The 11,805-nt window shown below is 32.5% G+C and overlaps 1 protein-coding gene and 1 pseudogene across 3 annotated transcripts; one reads left to right on the top strand and one right to left on the bottom strand.

The window, feature by feature from the left end:
* Positions 1-4,584: 4,584 nt before the first annotated feature.
* LOC130950204 (endo-1,4-beta-xylanase 5-like) lies at positions 4,585-7,227 on the top strand (annotated as a pseudogene).
* Positions 7,228-9,089: 1,862 nt separating this feature from the next.
* On the bottom strand, positions 9,090-10,687 carry LOC130951301 (octanoyltransferase LIP2, mitochondrial-like). 3 transcript variants are annotated; one of them, XM_057879951.1, is made up of 3 exons: positions 10,482-10,687; positions 10,082-10,162; positions 9,090-10,006 (listed from the first exon to the last, which is right to left on the bottom strand). In XM_057879951.1, the coding sequence occupies exons 2-3, from the start codon at positions 10,130-10,132 to the stop codon at positions 9,302-9,304; spliced, it is 756 nt and encodes a 251-aa protein (XP_057735934.1). In that variant the 5' UTR covers positions 10,133-10,162; positions 10,482-10,687; the 3' UTR covers positions 9,090-9,301. The 3 variants fall into 3 exon arrangements, with proteins under 3 accessions (XP_057735934.1, XP_057735935.1, XP_057735936.1); XM_057879952.1 differs by having other exon boundaries at positions 10,082-10,148; XM_057879953.1 differs by lacking the exon at positions 10,082-10,162.
* Positions 10,688-11,805: the final 1,118 nt, after the last annotated feature.

Below are 11,805 nucleotides of genomic sequence, written 5' to 3'. Positions count from 1 at the left end.
GTGTACACATCTTGAAACTGAGCTTCAATGGAGGATTTGGTTGCACACGGTATGACCGTATGAAAATCTGCAGCATCTGATTCTCTCTCTGCTTGCTCCCTGCTTCCGAGACAATTATCGTATTGTTTGACGAATTGAATAAGCGAGCAGTTCTGGGTAATAAACTTGTTAAAAAATGACTGCATGCTCTCGCTCCTTTGTGTGCTTCTTATCCCTGCCCAGAAGTGGTGATCTAGATAGATTGGAACCCATATATGATGGTCTGCATAGAGATCTGCATAATACACCCAAACATAGACTATAAATACACCGAATAAAGATTAAATTTACACCTCTGCTGCAGATTTTAACCCAACACTACCTGAAAGCCACTTGTTGTCCACAAGACCAAAATTTAGCAGAAAATCATTTCAATTCCTATCAAATGAGTCTTTGCTATGAGAGTTCCAAACAACTTCGCTCATTTGTTGTTCAATATCTACATGTCCCTTGTACCCATTTAATTTGCTTGGAATCTTCTTCATGATGTGCCAAATACACCAACGGTGAATTGTTGTTGGCATACAGGCCTCTAAAGCCCTTTTCATTGATGTGCATTGATCAGTGAGAAACCCTTTTGGAGTATTTCCTCCCATGCAACAAAGCCAACATTGAAATAACCATTTGAATGATTCAATTTCTTTGTTTTTCATCAAAGAGCATCCAAAAAGTGTTGACTGACCGTGGTGATTCACCCCGACAAAAGAACCACAAACCAAATTATATCTAAAACAAATTACCATAGTGCAGAATGGAAAATCAATACGTACACCCAACAAATGCTTTGTATACACCCGAAAAACACCTAAATATACACCTCTGCGGTAGATTCATAAAACACATTAATTTAGAATCATAAAAAAGGACAGTTTGTTACCTGTTTGTAATGTACGTGGTGTCAAATGAAATAACATCTCCGAAATACTCAAAAGCAGTTCTACTTCTTGCATCTGCCCAAAAAGTAAACTTAATCAATTGATCCTCCTCGAGTTCAAGCTCAAAAAAGAAATTCTGATTCTTCTCTTTCATTCTTAACAAATGTTTCCCAAATTTCTTTGCATCTTCTTATTTGGAAACATTCGGCACTTCCCTGGTAATGTAATTCCTCACATCCTTTTCAATAAAATTTAACTCGCGGTGACCCCCGACAGCCGCAACAAATGATTGATAAATTTTGCTTGGTCTGATACCAGCCTCCTCGTTATTCTCTATTGTACAACGAATGGACATGCTTGGTTCCCTGTGCTGTTTGAGCATCTCTGCTTTACTTGGACAGCAAGGGTGTGAATGATCCAGCACAACCTTTGAAATGATCTAAGCACCAACATCCTTCAATGTGTGTATATAAATTCTTGCAGGACAGTTTAAACCGGCTGTCGGATTCGTCTTCTTGGTCAGAGATATTTTAGATTTCCATTTTTTCTCTTTGCTACATGTAATCAATTGATTCTTAATCTCGTTTCCCTTCCTATTTGTGCTCCGAACTCTTGTAGAAAAACCTGCAGCCTTAGCATAGTTCCTGTAAAATTTTCCAGCATCTTCAAGGGTGGTAAAGGTCATTCCAACCTTCGGAACAAACTGGTCATCAACAACAAAGAGAGGCTGCAGAATACACCATGTCAAAAACTATAAATACACCCAATCATTGCTAATATAATACACCCGAACGGCACCAACTCAACTAAAATGACAATAAAAGCCATAAGCTGTAAACACACATACTGCATAATACACCATCACAAAAACTAAAAACACACCCAATCATGTCTGATATAATACACCCGAACGACAACAACTCAGCTAAAATAACAGAAAAAGTCATAACTGTAAATACACCCACACTACCGAAATAAATACACCCAAAAAAGTTTTGATCTACACCCGAGCGTCTGCTATAAATTCCACATAATCAATCAAAACTAATACATTACATTCAATCCACAGATTTATGTTGACGCGTTAGTCTCACAGTCAATGTTCACGAATTATTCAGCTACACAATGCTATACAAATTACTGCAACAAAATTCAGAGTAATCGTATGTAAATCAAACCTCAGGAACTTTGTTAGATTCAAATTCATAATCCACTTCGCCCTGATTCAGCTAAGAATCTGAGGTTGAATCATCTATTATCTTCAAAACGAGTTCAAACTTTGATTTCAGAAAATAAAAAATCGATAGAAAACGAAGCTGGAGTTACAAAGAGAGAAGAACAAGAAGAAGAAGAACGAGAAGAAGAACGAAGAAGGAAACAAATCTAGAAATAAGAAGAACGAAGAAGGAAACAAATCTTTTAAATTTGATAGTTATATATACACAGGATCTTTATATAGCGCGTGTATTCAACGTAGACCTTACAGCGCGTTTTACAAATTTATTCGTTAAAGAACTTGTAAAGCATACAAACCCTCAGAGCTTTTCCCTTAATGATAAACTTTGGTTTTGCACATCACATAGAACACGCAGTTATACTCTCTAAGTTAATATGAAATTTTATTGTTGAGAAAAAATATCTTAACTCATTTTTTTTTTAAAGTTAAATGTCATGAGAGATACAAATTTGATCCATCGAAATTAACAAGAAATATTTTAAAATTAGAAAAAAAATTCACTTGGGTAATAAATATAAATTAATAATAAACTTAGGTTTTTTATGTCATCAACCTTTTAGAGTTTTTATTTTATCTTTCAAATTCTTTAATAATATAAGATATTAGTTGTTTGTACGGATAAATAAAAATACTAAAACATTAATTTATTTATGTACAAAATTTATAAGAATTTTTATAAATAAAAATAATAATTTACTCATTTTTTTTCTAAATATAAAACTAATTTACATCAATTTGCTAGGGACATTCTAAACTTTATTAATAAAAAATGTAGGTTATGAAAAACTTTTTTTTGAGAACATCAATGCTGCATTTAGAAGAGAAACTGAACTAAGATTAAATAAGAGATAAAAATTAAAAGACAGAGATAAAAACTAAATTAAATTTTTGTATTGTATTTAATGTAAAATATACGGTACTAAGTTATATCTCAATATTATATTTGGTTTAAGATAAATACAAAAATTAATAAATAAATTTAAAATTTACAAAGTTAAATAAAAGTATTTTTTTTAAATATATGTTTAAAATTTTAGTCTTTGTTTCTAAAAATTTCTATCTATGTATTTCTAAAAAAAATAAGATAATAAAGAGACTAAAATTTTATCTCACAAAAAAGTCTAAAACTAAAAATTTAGTTCCAATTTATAATCACCAAACAAATGAAGCCTAAGAAATAGATGAGTTTTAATCCTTCAATTTTAGTTTCAGTCCAAAAAACAAATGAAGCCTAAGAAACATGTATGGCCATGGCACAATGAATATTGTGCTGGTTGAGTGGATTTACATTTCACTCAGACAAGAGTATATGTATTCCATCAAAGCTTAGCTAATAGCTATCATCATCAATCACATTATCATGAATTTAGTGCATGCTTCTCTATCAAACTCCATTAATACACTGCCACTCACCAAACACTTCCTGCCTATATATTTGAGGTGTATTTTTCATTGCCAAATATGAGTTGTAACTCACCAAATTCATGCTCTTGCCGTATGCAATAGCTTGATTAACATTTAACGGTGTTCTTTATTCCCATAAAGAATGTGCATTCCTCTTCAGATGCCACTGCAAATTTTATTAAATAACAAGTACTAGTCTGACATGCAAAAGTTATTTATTGTGAAATAATAATTCAAAATATTAAAGTATTTATTAAGTTTATTCATGAAAAATTAGGCTAAATTTATCTATTAACACGGCTCCATTCAGTTAATTAAATTAAATTATCAATAAACATAAAAAGGTAATTATTTAAAGCTATGGTTTTTATTGAGTATACCTACTATTATGTGATGAATGGTGCCATTTTAAAACCAAGATGAGTCAGGGACATAGTAAATGAATTATAATTCGCTATCATAAGCTAAACACTTTCTAATGCACTGTGCTGTACTTGTCTTAAACCAAACTAGTTTCACTCAAAACTATTTACAAGGAAGTAACTTAGAAAAGTAAAATAAAATTACAATTTATATTTAAAAATGCATCACCTTATAACGCTTTAATTTTATGGCCAAATTGTGTCACTCTTATTTATATCACTAAGTAGAAATATATGTCCAAATGCAGCATAATAAACTATCATAGAAGTTCCTAACACCATGATATTTACATAGCCTATTTATTAATTAGTTATCTTAAATATTTACAAAGGCTTTGAATTATCTATGATGATTTTATAAAATTCTACATAAACATATTCAAAATGTACCAAAGAATTTTGTTGTGTATTTGTGTGACAGTGAGCATTTGACATTGCTTAAGATTTGTCATAGCACGTGATATTCTCTTAATGACCTATACTCATTCGTTGGATTTGATGCTAAAACCAGCATTTGTTCTTCTTAAACAATTGGATTATATTCAAATAATATGTATACCTTATAGTAACATAAAATTAAGAGAAGGCTTTATTGAGAAGTGAAAAGATGAAGACTACTGCAGAAGACTCCAAGTTATTGTTTAGTACCTCTTTGCTTTTAGTGATCTCAGGTTTATATCTCTCTTTCCCTCTCTTTCAGTGCCATCTACATTGTTCACCATATAACTAACTAATATATCTAGGAATAAATGCAGGACTTGGTGTCCATTCCTTACCTTATGATTATTCTGCTACTACTGAGGCAAGAATACATAAAGTCTCATGAATAAGAATCATTTTCTAAAATAATGGAGAGTAGAATACTACAAAGTGTTTTTCCTAAGCGGCTACATATTTGTATATGTTCACCATTTGCTTCTGAGGTTCAAGAATACATGATAATTTAAAAATATAACTTAAACCAGACAAATACTTAAATTATTTATGTGATAGTTTCTATAAACCATTGACACATAAGCGGTTGTTGACAATGCCTTGATGAAGCAGTGTGTGGCAGAAACACCAAGAGCACAGTATGGTGGAGGCATTATAATAAATCCAGGATTTGATCACAGCATAGATGGTTGGACAGTATTCGAAAATGGTTCTATCGAGGAACGAATATCCAATGCAGGCAATAGATTCATTGTTGTGGGAAACAGGACTCAACCAGCAGATAATTTCTCCCAGAAGGTCCAACTTAATAAAAGAATGCTATACAACTTAAATGGTAACTTAGACTTTGAAGACAGCATTCTCATACATACAATCTATGTTCTAGACTTGTTATTACCTCTAGTATCATGAGTTGTGTTTCAACCAGAAATTTGTGACTTTATTTCTATATTCAGCTTGGTTTCAGCTCAGTGAAGGAAGTGACACTGTGTCAGTTATATTTAAAACGAATGCAACTGAGCTGATTCAAGGAGGCCACGTGGTAGCAAAGCATGGATGCTGGACTCTGCTAAAAGGTGGCATAGTTGCCAACTACTCAAGCCCTGCTGAGATTCTTTTTGAGGTGAAGTGAAAAACTTTCTAGACTTAATACCTGCATGTTTCTCAGCTTTAAGAGCATGAAAAAAATAGTCAAATACTCAGATGGTTCTGGTTTTCTTTTATTTAGATATCTTTCAAATTTTGTGAAGTGAAATTGATTCAAATATTCAATCATGCAGACCAAGAACTCAAAGGTGAAAATGGGCTGATAGTGTTTCCTTGCAACCATTCACCAAAGAGCAATGGAGATCACATCAAGATGAAAGCATTGAGAGGGTAAAGAAGTGCATACCCTTTTAATTTTTTTAGTTAAAAGTGTGCATACCAAGCGTGAAAGTTTATGCTTCTGTTCTACTTCCATCAAGACAGTCTTTGAATTAAACTTGTAGGTACGTAAGAGCAAGGTGAGGTTCCAAATAATACATACAAATGAAACAACATTAGAAGGAGCAAGTGTCACCATCAAACAAAAAAAAGTCTGTTTTCCCATTTGGATGTGGAATGAACTTCCATATCCTCACAAGCAGTGATTACCAGAACTGGTTTGGATCGAGATTCAAATATACAATTTTCACCAATGCCATGAAGTGGTATAGCACAGAGGAAATTCAAGGCCAAGAGAACTACACCATAGCAGATGCCATGATGGATTTCACCAAAGAGAATGACATTAGTGTCAGAGGCCACAACATTTTCTGGGACAATGAAAACATGCAGCCTAAATGGGTCACGTCCTTATCTTCTGATGAGTTAAGGGAAGCAATAGAAACAAGAATAAATTCTGTGGTTTCAAGGTATGAAGGTGAACTCATTCCATGGGATGTGGTGAATGAGAATCTGCACTTCAGCTTCTTTGAGGGCAATCTTGGTGAAAATGCTTCTGCAGAGTATTTTTCTAAAACTTACCAGCTTGATCCAAAACCATTATTGTTCATGAATGAGTATAACACTATTGAATATAGTGGTGATAGAGCTTCCAGCCCAGCCAATTATATTGCAAAAATGGCGAAGATTCGGTCATTTCCAGGAAATGAAGGAATATCAGCAGCAATAGGGCTGCAAGGCCATTTCACTGCTGGCCAGCCAAATCTTACTTCCATGAGAGCTGCTCTTGATGCTTTTGATACTACTTCACTTCCAATATGGCTCACAGAAGTGAGTGTGGATTCAGATCCAAATCAGGTATTTCTAATGTTTAAGATAGGAAAACATGTTAATTTGATCAGTGTCATCCTTAGAATTCGATAGAGACTATCTTCTTAGAATTTTAGAATAAAGTTGTACTACTTTAATTAACTATAGCTTATGACTTAATGATAAGACACCAAATTATATTCTCATTCTTGATTTTTGGATGGGAAGCAGGCAGAGCACTTGGAAGAAATTCTAAGAGAATAATACTCTCATCCTTCTGTTGAAGGGATCATCATGTTTGTCGGTCCGGCAATAGCTGCAGGTTTCAAGGACATGGCTCTCACTGATGAGAATTTTCAGAATACTCTGGCCAGTGACGTTGTGGACAAGCTCATCAGTGAGTGGCAAACTGAGCCTCAGAAAGCCATAGCAGACAGCACTGGATTTATACACTTTTCACTGCATCATGGAGATTATGATGTAACTGTGACACATCCTCTTGGCCACTCCTCAAAAACACTGAATCTGTGTAAGAAAAGATTCTACACAACAAACCATCCATGTCAAAATGCATTCATAAAAGCTATAGCAAACATGTACAACTTTGAAAGATCCTGATAAAATATTATATAATATTATTTTTTATGAAATTTGATTTTCAATAGTTATGCAAACGAACGATCAAAGTCGGTTCCCTCACTCTAGTATTATGAAACAAGCACCCAATATATTTGAATATACTTATTGAGTTCAAATTGTAAAAATAAAAAATAAAAACAATATATGTTTCCTTAAAGTATAATACTTCGAACTTTGAAGCCTGGCACATCTTCACTTCCCTGACACTGAGCTATGTTCTGTTTTATTGGTGCATTCAGACTTAAATGATGAGTTTCCAAATGTTCTTTAATATTCACATTTGTCTTATACATCTCTTTCCATATGGACAAAAGATGATGATAGTAATACTCGAAATCATTTCATTAAGATCTTTCAACTTTGTACATGTTTAATAACTTCTAGGTATGCATTTTGACCTGAATCATTTGTTGTGAGTTTTGGAGTTGTGGCAAAGAGGATGTGCTATAGTAATATTGTAATCTCAGCAAACACATATTTCAGATTCAAACTTAATAACACATTAATTCAACATGAATAATTAACATCTTACAAAGTGCTGTCACTATTAGCATAATCTGAGTACTAGTGATCACTAAAATTGCACTCTTTTTTTGGTCCAAAAGTGCAAAATATTTAGTATCATGTGATCCCACAAAAGTTTAGATGGTTTGATATTATCCTTCTAGTCCAAAACAGACAAAAGTAAAATACATCAAAGTCCTAACAGCTAAGTGAAAAGTTCTGATCTTTGATTAAGTGAAAGGAAAGATTTACTAACTAGTTACATAAACTACAAAAATGAAGAAAGAGATTAGAGTTGATCCTTCTTTCCGTTTGAGTCATCTGTTGTGTGTTGGATTCGAATTGCTTGAAGGAGCCTTCTTCAAACTCGGCTCTACAGATTTCTGAGAAGGTTCATATGATCTTTTCAATTTATCTATACTTTTTGAGGAGGCGGCATGAGCTAGCAGCTTCTGCGTCGCCAACCTATCTGTCAGATTAATTCTATTCTCACAATTGACTGAAACTATAGAGCACATGATTAAATGTATGATAACCAGAACGAAGAGATCCGCCAGAGCTCGCTGAGTGGCAGCTTTCATGGCAGATTTTATTTGAAACAACGATTGACAACAGTTATTATAAAGGAATTCTGGTGCTTGAAACTACCCCATTGCAGAGTTGGAAGGCATGTTTGTGTTGTAATTTATGGCTAAGGTAGAACTGGAATAGACAAGTGTATCTAAAAGTGAAGAGGTTGTTGGTGGTTAAAGATTTCTGTGGAAAATGAAGAATTTAAGAGGTTTGAGTCATGGACTCTGATAAAGTATCAAAATTATCGGGTAATGCATAAATAGCGGCTTGCTTGCACTCTTACAATGATGAGATTAAACATAATTTAACATTTCTCCAACCAATCAATGGTTGTTTAGAAGATCCAGATTTAGATATGAAGGGGGAAAAGGACAATGCATTTTTGTTTTTTGGCGGGTTAGAACGTGGAAAGGAAGGAGCATGTCATGTGATCCTTATCAAATCTCATACTTACTCTGACATTTCTACAATCTTTACATCACATGCCAATTTGTATCATGTGACTAATTCACATGATATAAAATTGGTTGTCTTCATTTGCTAATATTCTTGACAATATTAATTTGAATCATTGCTTTTAATCCTGATTAGGTGTGACAGTCACAGCTAAACTTGACAGGCAAGACCACTTTCCAGGAACATGAAGTACAAAATGTATTTTGGTGATCTGCATGTAACATAAACAAAACAAACAAGTTCATTATATTCCTAAAGTGGTAAGCATTTCCATAGAAATCAATAATGGAGTTATTTCCCAAAACACAATGTTTATGGAAGATACGTTTATAATATGTGTGGAATTGTATTCAGTGCCATCTTTGCATAAGTAGCACCATTTGCTCTATATTTGTAAGAATGAATGTGACACAGTAAAATAAGAAAGAATAAAAGCAAACATAGAAGTTATACAACTATCTGTTTGCTAAAATGCTTTCATCTCATTCAGTTCCATCAGTAACTACTGAAGCATCCTCTTTCCAGATAAGGTTATCATAACCAAATATTCTTGCAAAACAAGAAACTAACTGCTCCTGCATTATTTCTTCAGGTGGAAGAACAGAATCTGTCTCCCTTCTCAGTGATGTAACTTCTTTATCAGCAATTCCACAGGGAACAATGTGCCTAAAATAGCTTAAATCAGGGTCAATGTTGAATGCCAAACCATGAGAAGTGATTCCATTTGATATCCGAACACCAATAGCACCTATCTTCCTTTCTCCAACCCACACACCTGTCTCACCAGCTAGTCCAGGACAAGCCTTCACACCATATTGAGCTGCCATTTCAATCATAGTTAGCTCCATTTTTTCCACATAACTTCGAGCACCGATTCCCATGTCGCGAAGTGATATGATAGGATATAAAATGGCTTGGTGTGGACCATGAAATGTAATGTCTCCTCCCCGTTGTGTGTAGTGAAGTTCAGCTCCAATTTGTTCCAATTCCGACTGTGGGATTAATAAATTATGAACAGTTTGTCTCTTGCCAACAGTGTATGTAGGTGGATGTTGCAAAGACAGAAGAGTATCACATATCCTATGAGATTTTCTATCCAAGACCAGCTTTTCTTGCAGTTTCAAGGCATCCAAGTAGTTGACAACTCCCAGTTTCAAGACCTCAAGGCTTCTTAAAACCCTCATTCCCTGTTGGCAAACAAACTTATTAATCATGCAATCTGCTTTATTAACATTCCAATTTTAAAAATCATTTGGTCATACCATGTGTTTGAAAATTAGATAGTTCAAGTCATATGTATATCTTAGTGTCATGCACCAGAATTTGCATCTACAAAAACAGGTCTAAGAAACATTTCAGCAAACAGTTCAAGGGCATTCAGAGCAAAGCTACAAAATATAAATACACCAGCTTTATTTGAAGAAAATTATTACTTTTACATAAATATGTTTTCCACAGAAAAAAAAAGATCAATGTAAACAAGTAAAATGCATAAAGGTTAAAAAAATCATAATTTTAACTACGTGTTGGTTCAATTGAAATAAAAGATTTTTTTCTCATTGTAACTAATTGAGATTGTAATAAGTATGTTGGATATGGAGTACAAGATGGATGTAAATTGAAAGATGGTAGAATTGGAGCAGAGTGTGGCGCGAAGTTTACTATTAGTGCAGCAATGGAGAAATTGAATGTGATGATGAAAGAGGTGGTATCGCTGAAGGTGCTTTTGGAAAAGAGCTTGCAAGTGTTTGTGTCGATGAGAGAGTAAGGAAGCTCAAGTTGATGATGTTGCAGAGAATGTTAGCATCTCTGCATCTACATTCCAAAGATTGAAGAAGAAGAAGACGAAGACAACGATGATGATGCAATATGACAAGTGAAGACACGCTGTCGAATAATAATTATTATTTTTTTTTAGAAAACCAAAAAATATAATTAAAAAGAATCTTTGGATGAAAAATAATTAAATTAATCTATCATTGAATCTGAACTCAGTTAAAAGCAGGGACGGACACAAGGGGGCGAGTGCCGCCTCGGCCCCCCAACTTTTTTTAATAGTAATAAATTATTATGTATAATTTAATTTTTTTAAAAAAAATATTTAGTATTTAGTCTAATATAAATAAATGTTCAGTCTAATGTAAATATTAATGGTTTTTAATATCTAAAAAGTAAGTAACAATATTAAAAAAATTAAAAAAAGGATATTATTACTAATATTTTTTAATTAAATAAAAATTTTAAATCTCATAAAATAAATTATTTTTCTTTTTGTGGCCGTCTTTTTTTATTCATTTGGTATTAATTCTCTCTGTCTCAACTATTACAATTAAGAGATCTTTTTCAACTATGAATATTGCGAAAAATAACTTAGAAACAAAATAAAAGATGAATTTCTTGCTAATTGTCTTTTAATTATATTAAAAAGAAAATTACTGAAAAATTTGACACAAATTCTATTATCAATGAATTTTATAATACAAAAAATCGACCACTTTATTAACAAAAAGTATACATATATTTTTTTTACTTTAAATTATATTCTTTATTAGTATATTTTTGTAATATATCTTATATTATATTATTTTTTTACATAATTTTTAATATTATATGTGTTATTGGCCCCCCATAATATTATTTCTGGATCCGTCCCTGGTTAAAAGTTGTTATCTATAGTTAGTATAATAAAATTCGATTTCTTACACTTACTTAAATAGACGAAATAGTAGTGATAAAAAAAATAAAATAGTTAAAATTAGACCAACTTAAATCGATTAAATTACACAAATAACTTGATAATCTGCTAATAATACTTGGAATAAATTGATAAGGTGGTAGCTAGATGAAAAAAATATTTTTAAAACAAAACAAAACATTTAATTTTTTTAAAAAATAATTTGAATCAAATATTAAAGTGATAATTATAATTTTAAATACTTTAAATCTTCGGAAAACTTAATACTGTGAAGCAAAAAAATAGCATATT

The sequence above is a fragment of the Arachis stenosperma genome, chromosome 9, assembly GCF_014773155.1.
Source record: "Arachis stenosperma cultivar V10309 chromosome 9, arast.V10309.gnm1.PFL2, whole genome shotgun sequence".
NCBI classification, from domain to species: domain Eukaryota; kingdom Viridiplantae; phylum Streptophyta; class Magnoliopsida; order Fabales; family Fabaceae; genus Arachis; species Arachis stenosperma.
Note: the sequence above shows the minus strand (reverse complement) of the source record. Positions and strands in the feature narration are given on the sequence as shown.